Raw genomic sequence first — 27,579 nt, 5'->3', positions numbered from 1 at the left:
GGAACACGGACTATGAGCTCATGAGGTTTATGAAAAATGCAAAAATCGTTTAGGTGCTCAAAACTGGCAAAAACCAAAACGCATCGATTTTACGGGTTAAATCCCATTTAAAATTCAAAGTCAAAGCGCCAGGTCCTGTCGCAACCAGTCAAGTTCAGAATTGGGATTCGAGCTTAGTACACCTAGGGGATCATGCCCTGAAATGCCCACAAAAATGACCCATTTTGTTTCATCCTAATACCACTGACGAACTGACGTGCCACGAGCAAACCACTTTTGACCGCAGTTGTCTTTTACTTGTTTCGCGTTTTTCCTTCTAGCAAACAATCTGTCAACCGATTTTTCTCTCTTCCCTCTCGCTCCGCGCCAATGTTTACATGCAATGTATTGTTGAAGTCAGCTTAAACTTGCACGCGCTTTCAGCGAATCGAATAGCGCACTCCAAAAACGTTCTGAGCGCAGATTTTATTGAAACGACGCAGATTACAATTTGAAGCATAGTCGCAATATCGAAAACACGTGTGGGAGAGAGAATTAGTTCAGCGAACCTGAAGGTAGATGGAGTTGGTGTTCGCTGGAGAATTTGCGGTCAGAATTTTCTCAAAAATATGTATGGGGTGGCACGTCAGTTCGTCAGTGGTGCTAATGCTTAGTCTTAAATGCTGGCATAGAATAGGTATAGGTAGAATTACCACTCGTTGCTCGCCCCATATACTCGCTTGGCGACACTGCCGACAGCGCCATCATCAGGCCAAACGGGGAACTAAAAAGTCTGCAAACTAATTGAGGTGCGCATTTTTTGGCACGCTGTCATTCGCAGTGACAGATAGCGGGCGCGTTTTGATTTGACATTTCTCGGGTTGGTTTTCAAAAGGTCCTTAGCGCCAGTTGTTAACGAAGCGGGTTTTTAATCGGTTCTCTATCAATTTTAGAATAATCAATATCAAAAATGCTTTGAATTATTCATCTGCACGTACTTTAAATGCTCTTTACTGATTTTTTTTAAATGCGGAAGCTTGAGTGCTTCAGAGGTTCAGAGCTTTAAGAGCTTATCGGGATCGGGAGCTTATCGCTCGGTGGCCATCCCTAAACACGTGGCATTTTCCCTTTTTGTCATCGGTTCTTTTCGGTCGTTCCCCAGAGCCGCACCACAGCTAATAATTTGACAGTTGGAGAACCTACAAAACTTTCCTGTTGCCAAGTGTGTGTACCGGCGAAAAAATCGTTCCTGTGGCTGGGTTTGTGTGCTGGTGAAAGACCGATCCTAAGAACTTCGTAAGCTCTTGCAATTTTGAACCACTGGAACGTACGGAACGCAAAAGTTTAAATCTTGACTTTTTTTTGATAAGGTCCTATAAACAAATGTAAACATTGAGTGTATCCCTTTCACACCTTATGTCAAAGTCCATCGGAGTAAGCGGGATACACTCAATGTTTACATTTGTTTATAGGACCTTATCAAAAAAAAAGTCAAGAAATACAACAAATCGACCAGAGAATCCCTTTTATGATACAGGTTTTTGATAATAACGAGCCTTATCTTGTATTGGAAAATGATGCAAAATGTCTTTTTTTGACATAGGGAGTGCACGGACCAAGGCACGGACAAACTTTCATTAAAATAAAAAAATATCCAATATTAAAATCTTGATTTTTTTAGAGAATTACAATTATTGGAACCTGTAATTTAATACCAATGAGCTGGAAGGCGGAAAATAAAGATTTGCTTTACTGAACGAATATCAAACAATAGAATCAATGAATAAAAACCTAAAACTAAGTTTTAGAATATTAAAAACTATTTATATATAAAAAAAAGTTAAACTAAAACATTTATTTCAAAACGACCAAAAGTGAAGGCTTTCATAATTAAATTTACACTTAACTAGTCGAAAGCAACCTTTGAAAAAATCCCTAAAGAGCAAAACGTTAACTCAACTTAGGCGAGCTGAACTGCAAGTTACAGTTCATCGACAGCCGGCCTCATGTTGGGCAAAACAGGTGCTTAAACCGACAGCTTAAGCACGTTTGCGTTCTAAACCGCAAAAGTCGCGGGTGCTCGAAATGCCAGAAGCCAACGCGTAAAATTCTTAGCCAATTTGTTCAAGCATTAGAGGCGGGCACGAGCCAACCACGCTAAGCCGGCACCTTTTTTTTTCGTAATTTTTCTCACGCGCTTAGTAAGTACCTAATTACCGGCGATCGTTAAAACACGCTGCGTGTCGCGAATGTTGAGCTTTGAATTGACATCGCCGCCACACCGTCCATAAGATTTATGTATGGAGTGATTTGTTTTCTTTCTTGATTCCTTAGAGTGAAGCGAAAATCGAGTCTAGAGCGGATACACGCGGTGTAATTTGTCTTGTACTTGCTGCAAAGGTAGTGCCAGTGGAGGGTATACTTAGCATTTACACTGAACTAATAGAAAATCGTTGTGAGGGCTGAGGACAAAGTGTCTCTTGCCTTGGATTCTATTTTCGTTGAATAGGAGGTTAAGAGCAATTCGACGGTAACATTTCAAAAGGCATCATGTACATTTTGACACTTTCTGGGTTATTGCATATTCTAAAATCACTCCTAATAAGCTACCTCTCCACCAAAAATGAGCAAAAGTTACTTCAGTAAAGTCTGTTTAATCATGATTTTAAATAAAGTAACATAAACAAAATCTCTGCCATCAGCAGTCCCTGTTTATATAGCCCTGTCAACCTGTCAAATAAAAGACTACATGAACCTCGTGACGAAAAAAAAGCATCATGAAAAAAGCGCCATGTACATTCGGCGAAGAAAAACGAATCATAACAAAGCGTCCCATTCAATGACAGCAGGGTGATATAGACATTGGTGATTTCAAAAGAAGTTCTGTTTGTTTTTCTCAAATACAATTACGGAAATAATGTTTTATAGAATTTAGATGATCAAGTATCAATAAAAGCAACGTTTTTCATCGTTTGTTATCATTAGAACATCTTATTTTGCTTTTATATTAAAATGGGAATTGAAAATGGATGCTCAACATTCAAATGCGTTTTTCTCAAAAAGGATGGTGTGTACATGATGCTTTTTGAAATGTTGGCATCGAATTTATCATTCTGAATGTTGCTTTGAAGTTGATGACTTGCGATTTTGCTACTTTGTTATCTATCCACCGACGTTGCCTTCCCAACAGCGAAGATATTGGGAAGGCACATTCATTTTTTAAATCTTTAATTTCAAGAAAATTCTAGTTCAAGTATAATTATGTTTACACTTTTAATTGCTTGTAGTTCAACTTAAGTAAATCAAATTACGACCCTTTTTGTACAACGGAAGACGCCACCAGAAGGCGTCATTAAAAACCCACTTCCAATTTTTAAAACGTAGCCATCAAAAACCACTCACCCTTGTGTTGACACGGGCACGCGCGACCTGCCTTTCGCGCTTCTCAAAACCATAAACTTGAGATTCTATTAGCACCTTTCCGCTTTTGTTCGAGCTGGAAGTTGTGTATATTTGTAGAGGATCAATATTGATTCAAATCAAGACAAGGGCAGCTAAATACAACCTAGAAATGTGGCCAATGTTGGTCATGCGTTGTGCTAAGAGGCTCTCGTGACAATGGACGATTCTTATCGAGAGTTTATTGAGCAGAACTAATTGTCACGATAATTGCGTTTAGTGGCTGTTTAAAAGCGAACATGGCTAGTGCAAAAGTGCATGCATCTGATTAGAATCATGTTCGAATTACTTTCAGTTTGTTGTTCAGTTCCGCTTTTAAATTGATATCAACGTTTTTTATTCGTTTCCGAACAGCGGTTTTTTTTTTTACTTTTCTCAAATAGCAAATTCATAGGCCCTTTTACCGACGTGCATCAACTGACAGTTAACGAGTGAAATTTTACGTTACCTCAATGTTAATTGACCTTGAACCAGTTCAATGTTAATCCACTATGAGGTGAAGTTTCGCTTGAAAAATATCAAAAAACAAAAACGTTAAATCAGCTACATTTACTTGAACTTTCTGTTAAATTTTAAGGGAATTTAGTATAACGAGCTTCGGTATTGCGGTGTTCGATAAAATTTGCAGTTGATATCCCTTCCTGGAGAATTTTTTGTTTACATTTGAGTAAGGCAACGACACTTATCCCTATTTCACACATTTTATACAACAGTACTCAATTTCACGCAGGTGTGAAGTCACGCAACACCTCAAACATTACCCAAGAGCTTACTTTCCTTCGAATTCAATTAGCAACTTTTTTGCACTTCTCCGCTTACTTCCAGGAAACCGTCGCATGGAAGACTTTCGCCGGAATCGCACGCGAGTCGGACTCGCTCAACTCGCTGGTGAAATTCATCCCCCGGACAACGATGGGTTTCGTGCGGGAAGTGGTCAACACGTTCCGGGTAAGCCGAATCCACAGGGTCTTATATGAGATGTCACTAATCGATTCTGTTTAGCAAAAGGACACCCGCGCCATCGTCCTAACCCGGTTGGGTGCCCTCGAGGGTCGGATCCAGAAGGTAAAGGGCGGAGCCCGGGGTGAGTTTTTCGCCTTCAAGGGTATCCGCTACGGACAGGCCCCGGTTGGGGCGTTGCGTTTTAAAGCGCCCGTGGCGGAGCTGCCCTGGAAGGGCATCAAGGGTGCCCTGAGGGAGGCGTCCGTGTGTCCCCACCGGAGTATGCTGCTGGACAACTTCAAGGGCAGCGAGGACTGTCTGTTTCTGAACGTGTACACGCCGGACTTGCCCATCGGAGACTAGTGAGTTTAACGGTGGACGCATTTTGACAGTTTGAGAGTGACAGCTAACGTTACCTTACACCCTAACCAAAAATCATGATTTTCTGAGTTCAATATCCCACTTTTCATGCAAATTTGTCAGTTCAACCCATATAACCATTTTTATGGTTGTAGTACCTGAACTCAAAAAATCGTATGAAAAGTGGGATATTGAACTCAGAAAATCATGATTTTTGGTAAGGGTGTAGTGTTGATTGACATTGAATTGCCATTGTTCAAGGTACATCAACATTGAGGTAGCGTAGACGTTCGCAAACTGTCAAACTAGACATAAAGATGGCAGAATTCCGACAGAGCATTCTAACAGAATTCTGGTAGAAATGTTCGATGGATAGCTGAACATTACTGACGCCTGGTCAAAATGAAGATTTTTGTAAATTCCGACTAACCCAACTGTTTTGGCCACTTCCAGCAACCCCAACTTCCCAGTCATGGTCTGGGTCCACGGCGGCGCTTTCTCGTTCGGCTCCGGCAACGCTTTCCTGTACGGTCCGGACTACCTCGTCCCGGAGGGCGTGGTGCTGGTCACCTTCAACTACCGGTTGGGTCCGCTCGGGTTCCTGAGCGTCGGTCGTGACGCTCCTGGAAACGCCGGCCTCAAGGATCAGGTGCTGGCCCTCAAGTGGGTCCGGGATAACATTGCGGCGTTCGGGGGTAATCCGAAGGAGGTCACCATTTTCGGGCAATCGGCGGGGGCCGTTTCGGTGCACATGCTGATGATGTCCCCGCTGGCGAAGGGTCTGTTCCACAAGGCGATCGCCCAGAGTGGTTCCGCGCTGAATCCGTGGGCGATGGCTACAAATCCGAAGGAGAGGGCGTTCCGGCTGGGGGCGCTGATGGGTTGTTATACGAACGATACGGAGGAGTTGCTGTATTATCTGAGGAGGGCAAGCCCGCAGAAGATCGTTGATCTGGCTTCGCGTACGATCACGCAGGAGGACGTTAAGCGAAGTATAGGGTTGCCGTTTGTGCCATCGGTGGAGAACTGGACCGGCGAGGACGCTTCCGATGAGGCTCCGTTGATTTCGGAAGATCCGTTGACGATAATGAAGAGTGGAAAGTACAACAATGTTCCGCTGATTGTGGGCTTCAACTCGCACGAAGCTATGCTGTTCTTGAGACGTAATGCTCGTCAATTGCGATTTGAAGAACTTCATGTTCATGATAATTTTATTACAGGAGTCCACAAGGATCCAAACCTGCTGCAAAACATCGACGGTGACTTCCAGCGGTTGATCCCAGTTGATCTGGAAGTGAAACGTGATTCTGAAGAGGGAGCTCAGTTAGCGCGTTCAATGCGCAAGTTCTACATGAACGATGAGCACATTACCAACTCGACTGTTCAGAACCTGATGGACGTAAGTCTCCAGCTTTCCCTCGTAACATACATCTGCTAACACTAGAACTCCCCAGCTAATGTCGGACGTGATGTTCGAGCACGGGATCGCAGACATGGCCCGGCTGCACGCGGCCCACAACGGGCACGACTCGACCTGGCTGTACCGGTTCGCGTACGACGGTGCCCTCGGCATCTACAAGCGGATACTGGGCATCGAGTGGCCGGGGTCATGCCACGGCGACGAGCTGGGCTACCTGTTTCACTTTGGCGTGCTCAACATCCGGCTGGACAACTCGTCGCTGGAGCTGCAAACCATGACCAAGATGACGCGGATGTGGACCAACTTTGCCAAGTACAGGTGAGTGGGCGAGAAAAGACCGGTGAAGTTGCCGTCGGTGATGAAGATGTTGCATGAAGTTATTGCGAGTCATGACGACAAAAAAAAATCAGCGAGGCAAGACTTGCACTAAAAATAGTGTCTTCGAAGCGTGAAGTGCGTAGGTCATCGGAAGAAATTAATTTTCCCAATTGCAGAGAACTTTCAAAGTCAAGGTTTGGGAAGGTCATACCGAATTCGCCGACTAAACAACTTGATGACTTGAAGACTTGGTGACTTGACGACTTGGCGACTTGTCGATTTGACGACTTATCCATTTGAAGACTTGGTGACTTGACGACTTGGCGACTTGACGACTGGACGACTTGATGACTTGATGCTTGGCGACTTGATGACTTAAAGATTTGATGACTTAAAGACTTGACGACTTGGTGACTGGACGACTTGACGTCTGGACGACTTGACGACTGGATGACTTGAAGACTTGACGACTTGACGACTGAACGAATTGACGACTTGACAACTTGTAGACTTGGCGACTTGACGATTTGACTGTTGGACGACTTGACGACTGGACGACTTGAAGACTTGACGACTTGGCGACTTGACGACTTGACAACTTGATGACTTAACGACTGGCCGTCTGGCAACTTGACGACTTTTGACGTCTTGGCGATCAGACTACTTGAAATTTGAAGACTTGACGACTTGAAGACTTGACGACTTGAAGACTTGACGAATGGACGACTTATCGACTGGACGACGGGACGATTAGATGACTTGAATACTTGATGACTTGACGACTTGGCGACGACATAACAAAATGCTTAATAGTTGTTAACTGTTTTATAAGGGTACTTCAAGACAGCAGATCCATCTAGAAACTTCATTAAAGATCTAATTATTGTGAACAGTTATCGTTCGTGAATACCTACCCACTCCGTAGAAAGTGCAACCTACTAATTTTACTCGCGCTGAACCCGTTTGTCACTCAAGATACCCTTCGTAAACAACCAATTTTGCCAGCTTTAGTAGATTGAACATTTTTCTTTTGCCTTTTTCCATCAGAACCTCGACCATTTTCGACGAACCTGTCGAGCCAGAAGACAAAACGACCGATATTGCCTTCAGCGGCTTACTCATATGCGTGTGTTTCTGCTTTTAGTAATCAGCGCACAGGCGGTCCAATCCCCAACGGGGGTAGGTCGGTTACATCATCTTTTTGACTTGGTTGGGCCACGACCAAGTCTACTCGAAGATAAAAGGAGACATTTTTTCAAAAACAAGAGAGAATTGCAAGCACGATAAATTGAATGACCTTTTTTGTTGAAATTTAATCAATTTTCTATTAACATAATTAAACGTGTATTTTTGACATGTGTAAAATGTCAAAAAAACACGCTTGCTAGATATGCCTTAAATTCTTTGCAACCTTCACAGTATCATGAATAATTTTAAGAGCCCAACTTTTACCAAACCAAGCCGACTTTGCGCAACTTTGGTCGGTTGTAAATTAAACTCCAAACTGCAACACCCCCAGAAACAGCAGCACCCTGTAGTGGTGGCAGACAAATTATTGCAAAAGGGTTCGCCGCGATAAGCACAGTGACTTGAAATAAGTATTTGTACTCATATATGCTGATGATGGGCTCTTTTGTAAAAAGGTGGCTTTTTTGCTGTGACAAAAGAGCCTAATGTCGTAAAAAGAGGCACGTATATGGCATGCACCAAGCAGTATAACTCAAAAGTAGGAAATTTTGCGTACGACTCCGGTAATGGGCGGTTTTGTTCGAAAATGAGCGTAAATCACCATCTGGGGGATGCGCGCACGGCCCTAAAACGACCGTTTGGGGTTAAGTATGCGTCCCGACAATGGAGACATTACGTTGCATAATCGGCAGTTGTGACAAAAGTTTGTTATCCAGCTGCATGGTAATGTGAGGTTGTGTGTGTGCTTCCAAACCAATCGCTGCAGGCCGACAGCGAAAGTATGGAAAAATATTGTCTGTAGAGGGTGACGATTCTCGAGATTTAAAATCGAGAGTTGCAATTTTTTTTTGCAATTTCCCGGGAATACCCGGGACCCGGAAGTTTTATTTTTTTTGGCAAAATCATTGATTTGTTGACACAAATTTAAAAGAATGATTTTTCGCTATAAAAAAAGAAGAATCCTAAGCAACATTTCTGTTCTGTGTTGTTCAGTTTTTTGGTTCTCTACCGTTAATTAGCAGTAAAGGAACATGAGTCCTTTGTAAACATGATAAAAAGGTCAGAGTTTTAACAAAATAATAATTGTTTTTGGGTACCTTTTCAAAACTCAAAATTTAATGCCTCCAAATTTCGAAACAACCTTGAAGGAAAGAAGTCTACTTTTTTTGAATGCCTAAGTTTTTAATTTCTGGCCTGTGACTGCTAGTTTTTCTAGAAAAAAAAATTGTGCTTCCCAATTTAGTAGTCGTGTCACCAATTACACATGTTGTGGTTTTTTTTATCAGTTCTATTTAACACTATCCGAATTTGAAAATCAAAGAAAAAAGGAAGAATCGAATTTAAAAATGTCTATTTTTTTGTGTATGGAATTTAACTCTTCTTTTGTCGCTGATAGGATTTTTTATTTTTTGCCTTTAGAGTCTTGACCAAATTTCCCGGGAATCGAGAGGCTGAAAAATTGCCTATTTCACGGGAATTCCCGCTCGTCACCCTCTAATTGTCTGTATTAGCCTGGGATTATGCAAATACAACTTTTCTCAGAACTCGCGCTGCTTTGAAATATCGAAATCAACTGTGGTTCCATGAAAAGGGCTGTCAAACAAGATACTTTAGATAGAAAAAGATCGCGAATTTTTTTTGGCGCTTATCGCTTTTTGACGTTCTGAGAAAAACGCGTTTTAATGTTTGACCTTGCATAAACAAAAATTAGAGCACGCAATGTAAACAATAAATAACACGTTGTGTTTGGCTTACCATTCTGTGCATTGTCCCGAAGTTTTGTTAAATTTGGTCAGCGCAGATATCGTTAAAAATGTTTACAGGTGTCGGGCATGTACGTGTGTCAAACGCGTTCTGACTAAAACCCGTTAGACCATGTGTCGCACTTACAGCAATGTGCAGGGTGTTTCAAGATAGCACGATCAGATCGAAACTACTTTCATATGACGAGTGACAACAACGCACGGAGTTTTTCCGGTTTTCATTGAAAATCTCGGGATTGAAATCAAAATTTGGGGATCTGTGAAAGTAAAAAGGTGAGGCACTAAAAGCTGCTCAAAATGGCGTTGGGCATTTTGGTCCAAAATCGGGGGTGACTATGGGTCAAAAAACGATACACCTCTCGAAATTTCTTAATAACAAAAACAATTTAAATAACATCGAAAATCTTTCAACGTAGATTTGTTCTTAGATAGTTTACTAACATTTTCCCAAAATATGGTGGATTTTGATGAACACTACCTTAAATGTCAATAGTTTGAAAATTGACCCAATCTCACCCCTTAGAGGGGGTCAAATGAAACTAAAATGATGCTCAAATACAACGATATGGTAAAAACAAGTCATCCAACAGCGTTTCTTGTTCGAGGGAATCGTATTGACACGCTACAATGTTTGAAGTGGAGATTTTCAAACATTTGGGTAGTTTTCGAGCAATTCTAACAAAAATATTAGAAAAATGATTTTTCGAGAGGTCATTTTTGGCCAAACATGTACCCCAACTTTAGCCATCTGCCAAAATAACAGGATTTGTTCTAGGAACGAGATTTTTTCAGCGTAGTCATCTTAAGATGTCCCCTACACAACCCCTTTAACAGAATTCAGTTTCATTGAGAATAACCTGAAAAATGGTAAAATCCGTAAAAAATCACTTTGACCCAATCTCACCCCCCAGACCCAATGTCACCCCCACTGACGGTAGTATGATTACGACGAATTGGTCGAAATTACAAAAAGTTCAATTGAGGGTATCAATTATCCTCAAAAATATGTAAAATACTTTGTCATTTGGCTACTTGGCTTACTACAATAATTAAAAAAAAAGCTATTGCCACAAACTACCATTGTATGGATGACCGGTTTTGCGTGTGGGAGTTGCTTTGGCAACCACAGACTGAACCGCAAGCAATCGGAACTAACATTTATTTCCCAATAAATAAGTACCTGTCGGTGATTTTGCCCAACTCTGCTCAACCGATAAGCCCCCGAGGCGGGAAGTAAGTCAGATATGCCAATTACCCAAACCGAAAAACAAATGCAAGCTTACTTTTCTCAAGTCTGCTCATTGCATCGCATGACACGATTTCTCGTTAGATATGGAAAAATTGGCTACTGCTTCTGCTGCTACTGCTTAAGACTGCCTTAAGTCAGTCTAGGGTTAGCGCAAACAAAAGTATACTAGAGGGGTTTTAACCATCAGGCTAGCCGTTGCGACCATCAGAGCTTTCATCATCCCCGACAGCGATGTGAAGCGAACCTGAATCAACTGTACAAAAGCATCACGCGCAATTATAACACGTCGTTGTTGGTTAACCCCCTTGGGCAATGGTCAGTTACTTCATGGGTCTGATACAGTAACCGATTGCCATTAAGTTTAAATATAAGTAACTAATTTTTATGAAGTTCAAAACTAGTTTTATTTAAAATATAATATTTGTGGTAACGTGCTCTAATGCTAATGCTTTCTGTACTGCTGGTGTATACGGGACTGAATTGACGGGTTCAACGAGAGAGAGAATAAAGGCTCATTCTGTGAGAGTAACCAAGCGAGCTAGACGTGTTTGATTTTCATTATCACAAATTGGCGTTCGAGGACGGGATTTTTGCAAAAAATTTTGGCTGGACGATTGGCAAAAGACGGACAAATAGTGACCGCGGCACAGATGTGAAAGAGGTAGGTTTTTTGGAGTGGGAATATTGCGGGAAAAGTGGAAAAAACTTGTTCCGATTTTAGCGTCCCTTCAGACAAAAGATTGCTGCCGCGACAAGCAAGCGGTGAGTGAGAGAGGAACGAGGGGGAGAAAAGCTCCGTTGAGCGAGAGAAAAGATACGCGACAAGTAAGCGGAGAGCTACGCGGCGAGTGAGCGGAGAGCTTTTTGAGACGTGAGAAATGAGCTACGCGGCCTGACGCGGGATGTTTTGATTACGCAGCTTGTTTGCGGTTAGGTAAGAAAGCTACGCGACATGACGCGGTGAAAGGTTTGCTAATGGAAATATTTACAGATGTTCTATTCGGATTTCCGCGTGCAAGTTCATTATGGATAGCGGAAAAGGTTTCGGAAATTTGCCACAGTTCACATACGCGGAAGTTCCGCTCGCTGAGCGTCGGAGTAAATGGCACACCTGGAAAAGAGGATTCGAAATATGCTTGCGTGCGGCGAAAGTGACACAATCTACTGACAAGAAAGATTTGCTGTTGGCTCATGGTGGTTTTGAGCTGCAGGAGATATTTTTCAACATTCCGGGTGCTGACGTAGAGGAGGACAAAGATAAAGGAATCGATCCGTATGCGGTGGCGATCAGCAAGCTCGAGGATTATTTTGCACCGCAACGTCATGAGGCCCACGAAAGGTTCTTGTTCTGGGCTATGCGACCGGAAGATGGGGAGCCTATGAGCAAGTTTCTGATGCGTACCCAAACGCATGCCAGCAAGTGTGATTTCGGGAAATCCGGCCTTGAAAGCTCATGTGTTGCGGTTATCGACAAGATGCTTCAGTTTGTACCGGCCTCCCTTCGCGAGAGACTGCTTCAAGAAACGAAATTGACTGTGGATGAAGTGGTCAAACAAATCGGTGCGTACGAGGCAACTCGTTCCGCCAGTGATCAAATGAGCGGACATGCTGGTGGTTCTAGTGCGTTCAGGTCTCCAGAGGCCGTTCAGGGCATTCAAACTCCATGCCAGTTTTGTGGGCTAGAACACGGATCCGATCAACAGTGTCCAGCGTGGAACAGGACTTGTTCACTTTGTGGGATAAGAGGTCATTTCCGAGCTGTGTGCTTCCGGCGGCCCCAAAGTCAGTTCTCACACCGTCCTGTTCCAGTAAGGAATCAGCAAGCTATCAAGCGTAAGCCGATGCAGCCTCAAGGTGGTCCGGCTGCCAAGTCTTTCCGCGGGACGGGTAGATTCAGTTATCGACCACGACGCGTACATGCGATTGACGACACTGAGGGTAGCAACCCAGCCGAGGAACCAGTCGAGCTGGTCGAAATGGTTTCATCCGCGAACGACACAGATGAGTTGGTGTGGGCCAAAATCGGAGGAGTATTGGTGGAAATGCAAATTGACTCGGGCGTCCAATCGAACATAATCGATGATCGTACATGGAACATGATGATCCAGAATGGAGTAGACGTAATCGGGTCGGAACGCTGTCCGGACAGGAAGTTCAAGGCTTACGCGCAGAAAGATTGTCTGACAGTGAACAAGATGTTCGACGCAGAAATTTCTATTGCCGATGGGAGCAAGGTGCTTAAGGCTGTGGCGCGATTTTATGTTGTGGTAGGTGGCCCTCAGCCACTTCTAGGTAAGTTTTGCGGCTTTGTTTTAGGTTAGTTTTGGCAGTTAAGATGAATACATTGCTTTTCCGATAGGCAAGAAAACCGCGATCGAGTTAGGCGTTCTCATTGTGGGTTTACCGAGTCGACAGCAATTGGTTAACCAAGTCGATGTGGTCAGGCCGTTCCCATGCATACGCGGAGTTAAAATTCGTATTCCGATTGACAAGTCCGTCCAACCCGTAGCACAGCGACTACGAAGGCTTCCGTTTGCCACGCTGGAACGTGTGGAAGATAAGCTGAACGATCTCCTGGCCAAAGATATTATCGAGAGAGTGTCGGAACCGTGTACTTGGGTGTCTCCACTGGTGGTTGTACTCAAGGACAGTGGAGACATCAGACTGTGCATAGATATGCGCCAGGTAAACAAAGCAGTTCTTCGAGAAACACATCCTCTCCCGACGATTGAAGATATACGCTGGAAATTGAACGGTGCCACAGTTTTCTCCCGGTTGGACATCAAGGACGCTTTCCATCAGCTCTGTCTTGAGGACGAGAGCAAGCCGCTTACAACTTTCATCACGCACAAGGGGCTGTTCAGGTACAAGCGGTTGCTCTTCGGCATAAGCAGCGCATCGGAACAGTTTCAGAAGATCATCGAGCAGTTGTTCTCAAGTTGTGGCAACACGGTCAATTTCATTGACGACATCATCGTATTCGGTAAGACTGAACAGGAACATGACGTGGCGCTCCAAGAGGTACTTAAGGTGGTAAAAAGCAACGATATTCTCCTGAACAAGAACAAATGTGCGTTCAAGATGTACGAGATTGATTTCCTGGGACATCGATTCAACAAGAACGGCATGTCCCCAGCTCAGAGCAAAGTTAAAGCTATACGGAATTTCCGGACGCCGACCACTGGCGAGGAAGTGCGAAGTTTCCTCGGTCTCGTCAATTACGTTGGTGCGTTCATTCCAGACCTCGCGACAGTCAGTGCTCCGCTGAGAGAGTTAACCAAAAACAACGTGGCGTTTCAGTGGGGTTCAGCCGAGCAGGAAGCTTTCGATCGTCTGCTGCTACTCATTGGCAGACCGAGCAGTTTGTCCCATTTCGACGCAAAACTATCGACGCGGGTCATCGCAGATGCTTCTCCAGTTGGATTGGGAGCAGTTCTAATCCAATTTCTGGAAGGAGTACCGAAGGTGGTATCGTACGCCAGTAAAAGCTTAACCGAGACGGAACGGCGGTACGCACAAACGGAAAAGGAAGCGTTGGCGTTGGTTTGGTCCGTGGAGCGGTTTAAGATCTACCTACTGGGCATCCGGTTTGAACTGGAGACAGATCACAAGCCGCTTGAAGCCATATTTTCTCCAGATTCTTCTCCATGTCTCAGAATTGAGCGTTGGGTGTTGCGTCTGCAGGCGTTCAGCTACAAAGTAGTTTATCGTAAAGGTAAATCGAACATCGCAGATCCTTTGTCGAGGTTATCAGTACCAACGGAAACGGACCCTTTCGATTCTGACTCGGAGATTTATGTGCGAAATGTCTTGGAACTTGCTGCGATCGACCTGGGCGAAGTGGAGAAGGTCGCTACCGAGGATCTGGAGCTGATAGAACTGAGGGATTGCCTGGACCGAGGAATTTGGAACTATTCGTCCGAACATGTCAAACCGTATTATGCCTTTCGGCAGGAACTGGGCAAGGTTGGCGATCTAGTGGTGAGAGGCTCGCGACTGGTTGTTCCGAGAAGTTTACGACAACGAATGCTGCAACTAGGTCATGAAGGTCATCCGGGTCAAACGAAGATGCAGCAGAGGTTGAGGAACAATTGTTGGTGGCCCGGGATGGATCAGGACGTGGTGCGTTTTGTGGACCGTTGCGAAGGTTGTCGTTTAGTGAGTCAAAGCGAACGACCTGAACCGATGCAAAGAAGAAAACTCCCCGAAGCCCCCTGGCAGGAGTTAGGGATCGACTTTCTTGGACCGTTACCTTCCGGAGACTACCTCCTGGTGGTGGTCGATTATTTCAGCCGTTATAAGGAGGTTGAGATTCTAAGAAAGATCACTGCTGCAGAGACGGTCAACAAGTTGGAAGGTATATTCGTAAGGCTCGGCTATCCCAACAGTATAACTCTCGACAACGGTCGGCAATTCGTGAGTTCAGAATTCGACAACTACTGCAAGCAGCGCGGCATCACCCTCAACAGAACGACACCATACTGGCCTCAGGAAAATGGTCTTACTGAGCGCCAAAACAGATCTATGATGAAGCGGCTCAAAATCAGCCAAGGATTGAAGCAGGACTGGAAGGAGGAACTCAGAAAGTACTTGTTGATGTATTATTCCACCCCTCACAGCACTACCGGAAAAACTCCTTCCGAGCTGTTGTACGGTCGAACGATCCGTACGAAACTTCCATCGCTGCGAGATACGTCGGCTTCTGTCGTCCCTACAGACTACAGAGATCGAGATCAAAAAATGAAGGAAGATGGTAAGGAGAAAGAAGATCTGCGGCGAAAAGCAAAACCATCATCGCTAGCTGCTGGAGACCAGGTCCTGATGAAGAATTTACTACCGGGGAACAAACTTACTACGAACTTCAATCCGAGTCCAATGGTCGTGCTGAACAAACAAGGTCCTCGAGTTACGGTGCAGGATGCGACAACTGGCAGAGTTTACGATCGGAACTCCAGTCATCTTAAGAAGCTACCAGCCGACGAAAGGTCATCAGCGGTACCTCGAGGCGAGGTGGTTACGATCGATCCAGAGTTGGAGGTGGATCGAGATGTAGAGGAGCTGGATTCGGCAGATATGCAGCAGCCGGCGCAGAGAGATCCGGAGAACGAGGAACCAACACAGCAACTCCGAAACCAACGCCCACGAAAGTTGCCGAATAGGTTCAAGGACTGTGTTTTTGATTATTAATTTGGGAGGTGCTCTTTCTATTATTAGTTGTTAAAAAGGGGGAGATGTGGTAACGTGCTCTAATGCTAATGCTTCTGTACTGCTAGTGTATACGGGACTGAATTGACGGGTTCAACGAGAGAGAGAATAAAGGCTCATTCTGTGAGAGTAACCAAGCGAGCTAGACGTGTTTGATTTTCATTATCACAATATTGATTAAAAAGTTGTGATACACACCTAGTACATAGCCTAATTTGTCCCACTTTCAGGTAGGCATTGTACCAAACACCTGCAAATGGCGTGATTGTCTGCCTAATTTGATCCATCAAGTGGAACAATGACCATTGACACCTCTCAAGTAGCATTTTACACAACAATTTGTACAAATTTAGCACATTCACACTCAGTGAGTAATTTTTTAAATTGAGGCCAAATTTGGGCACGTGTGATTTACATAAGACCAGATGCACACGTGTTTTTTGTTCCATGGGAATCATCATCGCAATTGGGTCCTAAAATGAAGTTTAGATTGCTGATATTATTGTTTACAGCGATAAAGTTTTTTTTTCTGAGTACAATCACCCTTTGTACGACCACAATGAGTTTAAAATTGATTTTTAAATCAATTTTGAAAAATTATCCTCGCTGTCCTTCTTGACAGAAAAGCTCCTACTTGACAGTTCGTTCCAAGGGGACCATAGTTGATCCATCGAAAAAATGTTGTCTTGTCAATATTTTTTTTGCATTAAAATGAAAAAAAAGTGATCAGAAATGGTTTTAATCGTGTTTTTTACCGTTGTACATAAAAATTTACATAGGGCTTTAGTACCCAATTCTCGTCACAATAGGAAACCAGTCAGTGCTCAGTTGATGTTGAGCAAGCGAGCAAGCCAAACCATAAGCATGTCATAAAAACAAGTCACTTATGCACTCTGCTGATCGACATCGCGCAGTTGAGCGAGCTACTTGGCGTTTGTTTGTAATACTTTGACCCCGTGTAGACGTCAGATGGTTGAGCTTACGCAGAGTACCTACAATGGGTGTGCTCATTTGTTAATGTGCTTAATGTGTGATAAAATGTTGCTAAGTGAGTTTAGCATTACGAACATGAAGGGCAAAATTCTAGATTCAGTGCCTGTCAGTCAAATTTGAATTATCGTTGAATTTGAGACATTTTAAAACAATCAATTTGTTAATTTTGCTGAATTCTGAAGTGTTGTGATTTGAGGTTAGGAAAACACGCGTTAGACTTTGGTACAACACTTTATTAAAGACCGTCTGTTCCGGACGACGATCGGAAGACGAAAGAGAACGACAATTGTTCAACTGTGTGCACCTAGACTGATGCCATAATTTACAAAATAATGCTACCTATTTAATTGAGGCTGGCAATACTTTTATACCATCCGAGGGATACTACAAATTCTAGATTAAATTTTCAAAACAACCTATCCCTCATGGGTTTCCATTGCAGATAGGGCCTTTTGAAAATATAATCGAGAATTGTATTTTCGCTCCTGTTATTTTTGGTGGAGAAAAGTAGGCTGTTTAGAGAATGATAGAAAAAGTAAGCATTTTCACGTTGGAATTGCAAAACGTACATTCAAGTATAGTTATTTTTGAAGATAAACGCCGATTCGTGATTCAAGAATGGTCGGAAAAAGTAAATTATTCACCACCGGAATTGCAAAAACATTTATGAAATTCCAAAATCGGGCCTGCCATTAGAAAAGGTTCCAAATCAGTGTTTAAGGACCAATCCAGGTTTTTAAGCGAAGATGGCGTTCGAATGGTGAACGCCCGAAATGTCAAAATCGCGCAGTAGCACCAACGTTAGAAAAAACATGTGGCTGTCATGCCATGGCACACTTTTTTCGTAATGTTGGTACCACTGCGTGATTTTGACATTTCGGGCGTTCACCATTCGAACGCCATCTTCGCTTAAAAACCTCGATAGGGTCCTAAAGCCCTATAAGGCTTTCTAGGTCCAGTGAAAAAATATAATTTAACCCAAAAATTACGAACTTCTCGTCACAGTGTCTTGATGCAAACAATGATCGAGCTCGAGCTGTCTCAGCCCAGCGAAGTATGTTGGCTGGCATATCGGGCGGCCAGTAAAAAAAAACAGCTAGAAGTCGCCAGACAAAAAAAACTTTTGCTAGAAAGAGATGGGAAACCTGATGCAAACAAACGTCCAGCTGCCATGTAAACATAATTTGAATGTGTTGGTAAATTTCTGACTAGAAAGCCTTATGTAATTTTTTATGTACAACGGTTAAAAAACGATTTAAAACCGTTTCTGATCACTTTTTTTTATTTTAATGCAAAAAATTAAATTTACAAGACAACATTTTTTAGATGGATCAACTATGGTCCCCTTGGAACGAGCTATCAGGTTGGACCTTCCGCGAAGTTAATTTTTCAAAATTGATTCAAAAATCTATTTTAAATCCTTTGCGGTCGTATAAAAAAATAAGCTTTATCGTTGTGAGCAATAATATCAAAAATTTAAGCTTTATTTCAGGACCCAATTAACGATACTTACAAAAAATCATAATTATTTTGATTGACTTGCTTGATAGATAGAATTTTAGATAAAAATTGTTATTGTTAAAGAATGAAACATCTTTATTTGTTCCAAATAGTTGCTAAACGAGAGGGAAGTTCAACTCATATATAAAACTACGTGTTAAGTTTTTGCGAAAAAAACAGAATTTCCTCTGGTTTCGTAGAACAAATAATTTGATATTTTTAGTTTTTGTGCATAATTAACTCTACAGTGATGTATATGCGACATTTAGGCGAATAGGGGCAGTAAAGGCATCATGCTTAAAACGAAACGATCTCAATATATAGATTTTGGAAGAATGAAATTATTTGAAAAATTTTCCATCTTTTTCCGGTCTATGATACAAACATATTAAAAAAAATAAATAAAAAAATGGTCGATATTATTGTTCACAACGTTAAAGCTTATTTTTCTTAGTACAATGACCTAGGGGTTGATCACTTCGAGTATATCGCATACGGCGTAACATACGCGCATAATATCGTACCAAATATCCGCGTGAATAGCATACGCGCATAATATTCACGTAGTACGCCTAGGCTGCGTACCGTATGGACTCCAATATTGGCTTCATATTCCCTTTGTACGACCGCAAAGGATTTAAAATAGATTTTTTAACCAATTCAAAAAAAAAAAAAATAGTGGAAAACCAGAACTACGTCACAAGGGGGAAATAGTTTATTAATTGTAAAATTCTTAAGGATTGTCTAATTGATACATCTATTGACCTCTGTCAGTTTCCAGCTGTCTGCCGCGCCCTTTTAGGCCCCCAACAGGGTGCGAGCCCTGTTTTTAGCTTTGTCAGACTTTTTTTTCGGAGTTATCGGAGGTTACTGTCGGAAGGAGATTCTCTTCCCCTGAGGACACCGTGAGTGATTTTGCGTCCAACCATCCCCTTTTGACCCTTCATACGGCAGTAATTTGAACATGCTCTCTTTAAGTCTGAGCCACTGTAATTCTAAGCAACCGCTACATAGGTCATCCTTGTGGCCCTGTTGGTTATCACATCAAATCAAATCAAAATCAATTAAAAAAAAAAAATAAACTCGCGGCCCTTCTTGACAAAAAGCATCCTGCTGGACAGCTCGTTTCAACGGGTCCATATTTGATCCACCGTAAAATGTCGTCTTGCCAATATTTTTTTTTTGCATTTAAATGAAAAAAGTGATCAGAAATTGTTTTTTTATGTGTTTTTCCGTTGTACATAAACATTGGCTTTAGGACCCTATTGTAAGGATTTTAAAAATGAATTGTGAAAAGTGACATTCAAACAACCATAGAGTTATCTACGTGCGCATGTATTGCGTGTACGTATACGAAAAAGATTGAGGTTAAATTTTGTACCCGCCAGCAAAACAAATGGGGTGCTAGTGTGCGTGAGCTCGGGCTTAGATAACTCTATTCAGATTCTAATTTATGGTACGTTCGTTTGAAGAGCCGGTGCGGCACTGAGTGCCGCACTCGTCGGTGTCAGTTTTGGTTCAATCGAACGTCATTTGTCAGTGCGCGTGGAACTCGCATGAAACTGAAAAAATATCGAGTGCGGCACTAGAGTTTCAGTTCCAAGATGGCGGCGAAACTCGTGCGGAACTAGCGCGAGTTTCTTCAAAGAAACACTTTGAGAGCTCTGAGTGCGGCACTCAGTGTGGCACTAGCCATCAAACGAACGTACCATTAAAGTCCTACCAAATCAAGCGATAACATCAAATCGTTATGTCTCCAATGCCATTACCCTTCAACAAGCATTCAATTCTCGGTTCACCGGTTATAGCATAGAACTTCGGGTGCATTCCACCTTCAACAATGAGGGAGGGTCATTCGCTGGCAACCTTTGGCCACTCTGCAGAACCAGATGCAATTATGCTTTCGTCGCGTACGGTGCAACCCCCTAATTACCGATTTACCCACGCAAAACAGCTCGTTGATTAATGACCCTACATTACCTACCCCTACCTGTAGTGGAGCTCACTCGAGGGGGGAGTGTTGAGAAGTCTTCTTGTAACCAGATTTAATGCTAGGCAGGAGCTAAAGTGGCAAAAACTATACCCCTTGAAGCTTAACCGATCTGTCGTCGAGCGTAAAGTTTGCAATTTTTGCAGCCAACTTATGTCATAGACAAAAAGGGACAAAACTGTTGGCATTATGGGCTGTATCTCAACAATGTTTTCAAAGTGAAAGTTTAAAGTCTGATTGTCTGTGCTTCATCGGTTGATCATAGAGACGTTAAGTGGAGTTAAAGAAAAACCTAACTTGACATGATGAGGAAGATATAGCGATATAATCTGCAATGTATGTGAGACCATTCACCGGAGGGGTGAGAAGTCCTCACAACCTCGAGCTGTAGTAATTCACAGCTACGGCAAAAGCGGACCAGTCGGCGGTGTTAGAGGTCATACCATGGGCCAACTTCCCTGCAGCTATCAGGGCACAAAAATCGCAAGGACGAAGGAGTTTGTGACGAATCGATCGATTTTGCTTCTTGTAGGTATTGTATTGGTTGTTTCCAATTAAGTTGTAAAACGTGATTGGTATCTTTTAGTCGCTGTTCGCTGGAAACCTTGTACTCAACAGAAATGGGATCCTAAATCCTTGCTTATTTTGATTTGTCAAAATTCATGAAAGATAAATCGAAATTAAATTATCAATTTGGTTAAGTTATTGAAATACAACCATTCTAGTGAATTCAAGGCAAGATAAAAGTCTCGAAAAGTTGAATTTTTCAGATGAGTTATTCATCTTGACGGCCACCATGAAAACTTGGGTAGGGGAACTATACCCTTTTACAGCCTATTTCTATTATCGGCCAATCAGCACTTTGAACATGAATTGCAGCTTTCATAAAGTGTTTTTGACTGTTCCAAAGTAATAAATAGCTCAACTAAAAGTGAGCAAGCAACACTCCATTGTTGATACATCTGAAAATGTTGATTTAATAGCGGAAAACGGCAAAAGTGATGAGAATTAGATACCCTAAATAGGGAGACTGGTCTAAGATTGCTAAATCGATCTGGCAACGTATGTTTGAGCTTGGCAACACTGATAAGTTTTGCTGGGCGTAATGCTCGTTTGGATACGTCAAACTCGTGTCTGTTTGGGTACGTCAAATTCACTTCGACCAGTCTCCCTATTTAGGATCTCTAATGAGAATTGGTCAAACGGTTTAGTGTGATTAAAATGGGTATATTTCCCCTAATTCTCAAAAAACTAACCTCAAATTTCTCCCTCTTTTCACCCCGCCAGCAACCCCACGCCGTACGGCGCGAACGACGCCGTGGTCGGCCTGCGCTGGCCCTGCCTGATTCCGAACTCGATGACGGACCTGCCGTACCTGGACGTGACGAACAGTATGACGGCACGGCACAACCCGGACGCGGAACGGCTTCGCTTCTGGGATCGCACCTACGAGAAGTACAACGGCCCCATCCTGGAGGGGCGCAGCTAGACGCGGATTCCGAGAGTGTTTTTAAATTAGCGTTAAAAAAAAGAAGAAGAAAATAGCTATTATTTCCGCAAAACAAAACAAGATGGAACTATTTTTCCAGTGCTGCTATATTAGAAAACAGAATCATGTATTTTTAAACATTCCCTTTCTCGCGGTAGATAAAAGTATGAGTGAGATTGAGTGAGTCCGATGCCAGTTTTTTTAAGTGAGAGATTTTTGCGGAAACCTTTCTTGTATTTGAAAATTCTAGTTCCCTAGTTGTGTAAGCCTTTAGAAAACTAGTGAATTCGTTGCGTTTTTTTCGGATAGTTTTAGGTGAACCAGATTATTGACTGACTGACGAAAATGTGTTTTAAAAGAAGATGAAATAAACGATACCTGTTCTTTAAAATGTTTTTTTTTTTATTGTTCCGAAAACCCTGGGACAAAATAAAAACAAAACAATAACAACCAATTTTGACCCGATGATCTTCAGATATCGAAACAAAAGTGGAATTTATGGAAATTTGAAGGCCGATACACAAATTAGCATGATAATTCCTTCGGTGCACGAATTACAGTACATAGTTGGAACATTAATTTAAATGTTTAGTTAATTTAAAATAAGGCCATTGCAAATATGTTCAAAGTTTAAATCTTCAAAATAATAATCATTCATTTTTTTCAGTCTAATCAACTGAAAACAATCGAAAATACGTTTTTTTTCTGTTTCAAAATAACCGTCAGTTTTTCCTTCGCGAAAACATTTTTGCAAAACAACTGGACAGTAATAAACAGTAATTTCAATTTTTATCTTTTTTTTTTTTTATTTTTTGCCCCCTTCCCCTCGATTTTGTTCAGAGTCGAAGGACATAAACTTAAAAAATATTTGCATTTGCCACGGAGAGTAACAAAACGGAGGTCATTTCAATAACAAGTCCTGTTAAAAACTTTTTTTTTCGTAAAATCGCGATAACTCGTGATGTTTATAAGCAAACCCCTTATTTTTATACATCAAAATTATTGTAATTGTCTGTTCTAAATCTTTGTAGAACATTGTTACACTCTGAAAAATAACCCAGCAAAGTTAGAAAAAACACGAAATTTTAAAAAGAACAATTTTGTTCTAAATGAAGAAATGACCCTTCTGGGTTAATGTAGATTCGAAAAGTACATTAAATTTCCCTTAAAATGACATGTTCAATTTTTTTTTCACAGTTGAGTAACGGAAAATGACAGAGTTTTTAAAACTTTTTTAGTGTTTTTTTTCGATGAAAAATACGTTTTTTAGGAATTTTGAGTACGCCATCAAATCGGGCGTCCAATTTTACATAAAAGTCCCTTTGATACCAAATTTCTATCTCATCACCGTTTCAGGCTGCAAATTATTGAAAACACCTCTTTTTCGCATGTTCAAAAAAGAAAGGGGTCGTACCGCGCCTCCGTCACGAGATATCAAAAAACGGATCTCGGATTCGTGTTCAAGGACAAAAAAAAACAGCCCAGCCAGTTCCCCTAATTTATTGTAGATAACAGCACTAAGTTACGTACTTTTTCTAAACAACTAATCAATTCTACTTGACGTTTAATCTTAGTTAAGTGATTGTAGATAGCCGGATAAGTCCTGCGACCCATCGTTGGTTAGGTTATTGGGAGACCTTTCCAATGTGCTCTGAATTTGGAAGATCTGTCAACCCTATCTAATGGTATGAATAATTGAGTTAAATTGATTGAGCACTGAAAGGGCGGATGTTGCTGTTAGGAAGGCACCAACCACCTAACGTTGGATTATAAGTAACGTTTTACCTGTAGAAGTCATAATCAAGCTTCTATAAATTTGCTTCAAAACATTGAAATTTGGACCAAAAAATGCTGAGAAAAACATCTTTAGATAGGAAAACAAACAGGAAAATGAGGTGTATTCAGTGTTAACATGACCGGCCTCCAATGTTATCAATTGAACATCCGTGATATTTTCTAATCTTTCTGGTAAAAATATATTCAAAATTCAAAATCAAGCCTGATTTGTTACTAAAATGACAAAGTTGTTTGAAAACAATGATCTCCTAGATTTGCGAGCAGTTCCAAATAAACGTGCATTGCGGGAATTAAACTAAACTTCAACACGTCTGTGCCAAATCTGTGTGAACGTGCTGCAGCAATAACAACAACAATCCGAATACGTCAAATTTGTTTTGGTTTGTGTGGTGAAAATTTGCACAAAGTGTCAAGTGTTGCATCGGTTGCATCTTTGGTTTCATTCAAGTTTTGAACATAATTCACTTCTGTTTTTGTAATTTAACTGAAACTTGTAGCGTAATTTTTATGTAAAAACGTTGCAGTAAGTAGGGGAAAATCTCGTATCTTGAGCAGGTTGATGATTCGGTCCAACGAGAAGGGAAAGGGTGTTTCATCTTCAGGCGTTTCATTTCGCTTTACGAAACTTCGGATTGCTACCTCGTTTAGAGCCCTAAGACGAAGTTTTTATTCAAAAAAAATCTTTGAGACAATTAAGAATGAGCTAATTATTTTGTATGAAGGAACGTTAACAATATATTAAATATACATTTGATTACATTCAAACTTAATTTTTTTCAATATTGTATTGTTAATTCAGCTGTACTAATCGACCAAAATGGACGGCAAAGCAAAGATTAAACCAGAAATTGCAGTCATCAAAACCGAGCCTATCGAATTCGAAGAAGCTCAACATTTTGAAACCCCTCTCGAGCCAATGCAAGATCTAGAAACTCAACCGTTCCAACCGGAACCGTTCTGCTCGCTATGCCTCCGGGAACGCGTCACAAACACCGTCTTTTACACGTTCGACGTTGAGTGTTCCGGCTCACTGCGCGACACGCTCAAGGACACCTTCGGGCTGGAACTTGCCCCGAAGAGATGTCACATCTGCACACCCTGCCGGAAGCTGCTGAAGCTGGTGGAGAGCTTTCGGGATTGTTGCTTGAAGGCTCATAGTTGGGCCGAACAGCACATGCAGGTTGAGCAGAAAGCAGTAGCACCTCCTGGGAGTTTGAAGTTGGGTGGAGATTCGTGGTTTTCCGACGGGACTGTGCAGGCGATTGATTTGGTGAGGGAAGCGATTAAGGAGCGGACTACGTTGATTGTGGAGTACGATAAGGTGGAGGTCAAGATGGAACTTGGGGAGTCGATGGTGGATGATGGAAGCAACGCTGGATCAAAAAGTCGGATTAAGGAGTGTAGAAGGTGCCACCGGAAGTTTGATGGACCGAGGAGTTATACTTCGCATAAGAAGTGTTGCAAGGGTGTTGAGGAGGATGACAATCTACACTGCTGCAACATCTGCTCGGTGTCGTTCCGAAGGGAGCAGGACTTGGAGACTCACGTCAACATGCACGAGGGGAATAAGCCTTACGAATGTCGTGTCACGTGTGGTGAACGGTTCTACGGGAAGAACCAGCGCTTTCGACACGAGAAACTTTGCCGGAAGCAGCTTGGCATGGAGAGGGAACCTTCGGAATGTTCAGATCCAGAGACGGACCATGAACCGATGGAGATCAACGAGTGTGAGCGGTGTAAGAGAAGGTTTGACGGCAAGCAGAGCTTGATATCACACATTACGCATTGCCAGAAGGAAGGTGACGCTAGAAGACTGTTCAACTGCGATATTTGTTCGATTTCGTTCTCTACAAATCAAATGCTTAAGGCACATTTGAACAAGCATAAAGGTTTGACTAGCTGTGGTTTCGGGTTTGCAAAATTGGTCTAAGCTTGATATATTTTAAGGTATTAAGCCGTACAAATGCCGCAAGTTCTGCGACAAGAAATTCTACGGTGGAGTTTTCCGATACCGGCACGAGAAGGTCTGTCGCGAGCTGGAGGTGAAAGCGGTCGAGTGTGCGGAGTGTCATCGATTCTTTTCGGGCCATCGGGGACTGCTGATGCACGTGAAGACATGCCGGAAGGATCAGCAAGACGACCGCTTGATGTACACGTGCGACATCTGCAAGATATCGTTCACCAACAAACTACAGCTGGATCAGCATCGTAACAAGCATAAAGGTTGTGATGAATTTATTTTGAGGTTAAAATTATCTTAAAAATAACATTTATTCCAGGAATCAAACCATTTGAGTGCGAGTTCAACTGCGGAAAAAGTTTCTTCGGTCCAGGGCCTATGAGAACACACGCAAAAATCTGCAGCCGAAAACCGGCACTTTTGCACCCAGAACCATCCGTCGAGGAAGTGCCTCCAGCAAAGCCGGAACCCGAATCGGACCGAGAAGATCCCAACGCACCGTTGGAAGTGATCCGGTGTGAAAACTGTGACCGGCTATTCGACAGCAAAGGTGCCCTCATGGGTCACCTGAACTTCTGTCGACCTGGAAGCACGCCGATGAACAATGACCAGCTCTTCTACAGCTGCCCAATCTGCTCGGTATCGTTTACGCGGAAACCACGACTGGAAGCCCACCTCAACAAGCATAATGGTGAGTTGTGCTCCGAGTTACTGCATCGATTCTATTCAGAATTCCGTTTTAGGCATCAAAGCTTTCAAGTGCGGCAAGTGCGGTCTAGAGTTTTTCAACTTGAAGCCGAAAAACAAACACGAGAAAAACTGCAACGTGCATCGGTGCAAAACGTGCAAGGTCGGATATTCTTCCAGTCAAGAGCTGGTAGACCATGTGAAGGAAGCTCATGCACAGGGGAAACTGACGTGCGAAACGTGCGGAGCACAGTTTTTGAGGAAGTTAGTTACTAGATGATGCAAGTTGAGTTTTTTTTTCTAACTAACAATCTTAAATTTCAGCTTCAACTTTATGCGACATCGACGGCAGAAACATCCGGAAGAATTTGCCTCAGTCGTAGAGGAAACTCCGGAGCAAGCAGCTCTATAATCTTGCGGTCTTAGCGAAAAACAGCACCAAATTATCCCGAAAAGAAAAAAAATTGAATCCTGAAATGTATTAAACTAATCCGTTTTTCTTTTCGGTGTATCACATAAAGTCCTTAAGTCCTACAGTAACGCCACTCTGAAGTCTCATCGTCCGGTAAGTTCGTCAAGTCGTCTAGTGAGTCGTTACTCGCGCGTTTAAGTACCTTTCCATAGCTTCGCAGCTCGGGAGGCATCGAAAACTAGTGTTTTTTAACACTCTGACAAAACCGAGGATTGGGCAGTTGTAGAAGGGCTTTGCAAACAATAACGGCTGAACATTTTGACTGGTATGGTTCGTAGAACCTTCCGTTAGAACACTTCAAGGGCTCGTTCGTCCTTTTTTCGCAGCGTCATGACCGTAGAGGGCAACCGGTCTGATCAATGTCTTGTCTCTTAAGATAGGAATCCCACCAAGCTTATTGCAAGCGAGTTAAACTTAGAATGAACTTTGTCTTAGGCGTCATCCATAAAGTATGTCACGCAAAAATCGGCCAAAATTAACCCCCCTCCCCCCCTATGTCACACTTTGTCACACTAGGTTGAACCCCCCCTCAAAAAGTACGTCACATTTTGCCAGACCCCCCCCCTTGTTTTCAATGGGATTTTTTTTATAGTTTTTAAATCTTTAAACTCTCATAATTTTGGTATTTTTGCCAATTTTAATATGAAAAAAACAATAAATTGTCTAATTATTAATTTTTTAGAATAAACATTACGAAACAAAAAAAAAAAAATAGTTTTGTATCTTTTAAAAATTAGAAGACCTGGTATAACATTCAAGTATTAAAAATCTTGAAAACTGTTTTACACAGCTTTGAATCTAATAATAT

General features: G+C 42.2%; 2 protein-coding genes across 6 annotated transcripts in view; both read left to right on the top strand.

Moving 5' to 3' along the window:
* LOC120426000 (juvenile hormone esterase-like) overlaps positions 1-22,246 on the top strand; it is a 53,420-nt gene extending 31,174 nt beyond the window's left edge. For 4 of the 5 annotated variants that reach the window (XM_039590659.2, XM_039590660.2, XM_039590661.2 and 1 more), the window contains 6 exons: positions 4,264-4,386; positions 4,441-4,742; positions 5,194-5,903; positions 5,961-6,139; positions 6,195-6,478; positions 21,654-22,246. In XM_039590659.2, the coding sequence (XP_039446593.1) occupies positions 4,264-4,386; positions 4,441-4,742; positions 5,194-5,903; positions 5,961-6,139; positions 6,195-6,478; positions 21,654-21,855 (1,800 nt within the window). In that variant the 3' untranslated portion in view covers positions 21,856-22,246. Of the gene's footprint in view, positions 1-4,084; positions 4,106-4,263; positions 4,387-4,440; positions 4,743-5,193; positions 5,904-5,960; positions 6,140-6,194; positions 6,479-21,653 lie in introns of those variants that run through there. The other variant, XM_039590667.2, reaches the window with a different exon arrangement.
* A 1,772-nt stretch (positions 22,247-24,018) lies between these two features.
* Positions 24,019-26,789, top strand: LOC120426013 (zinc finger protein 225-like). The gene is made up of 6 exons (XM_039590684.2): positions 24,019-24,175; positions 24,452-25,541; positions 25,600-25,875; positions 25,932-26,303; positions 26,356-26,563; positions 26,624-26,789. The coding sequence occupies exons 2-6, from the start codon at positions 24,470-24,472 to the stop codon at positions 26,709-26,711; spliced, it is 2,016 nt and encodes a 671-aa protein (XP_039446618.1). The 5' UTR covers positions 24,019-24,175; positions 24,452-24,469; the 3' UTR covers positions 26,712-26,789.
* Positions 26,790-27,579: the final 790 nt, after the last annotated feature.

The sequence above is a fragment of the Culex pipiens genome, chromosome 1 (genome assembly GCF_016801865.2).
Source record: "Culex pipiens pallens isolate TS chromosome 1, TS_CPP_V2, whole genome shotgun sequence".
NCBI classification, from domain to species: domain Eukaryota; kingdom Metazoa; phylum Arthropoda; class Insecta; order Diptera; family Culicidae; genus Culex; species Culex pipiens.
Note: the sequence above shows the minus strand (reverse complement) of the source record. Positions and strands in the feature narration are given on the sequence as shown.

Bases quoted from the DNA above. Each gene is read 5' to 3' on its own strand.
- LOC120426013 (XM_039590684.2), top strand. From the start codon at position 24,470: ATGGACGGCAAAGCAAAGATTAAACCAGAAATTGCAGTCATCAAAACC. The intron at 25,542-25,599 runs GTTTGACTAGCT...ATATATTTTAAG, and splicing joins ACATTTGAACAAGCATAAAG to GTATTAAGCCGTACAAATGC. The intron at 25,876-25,931 runs GTTGTGATGAAT...CATTTATTCCAG, and splicing joins GCATCGTAACAAGCATAAAG to GAATCAAACCATTTGAGTGC.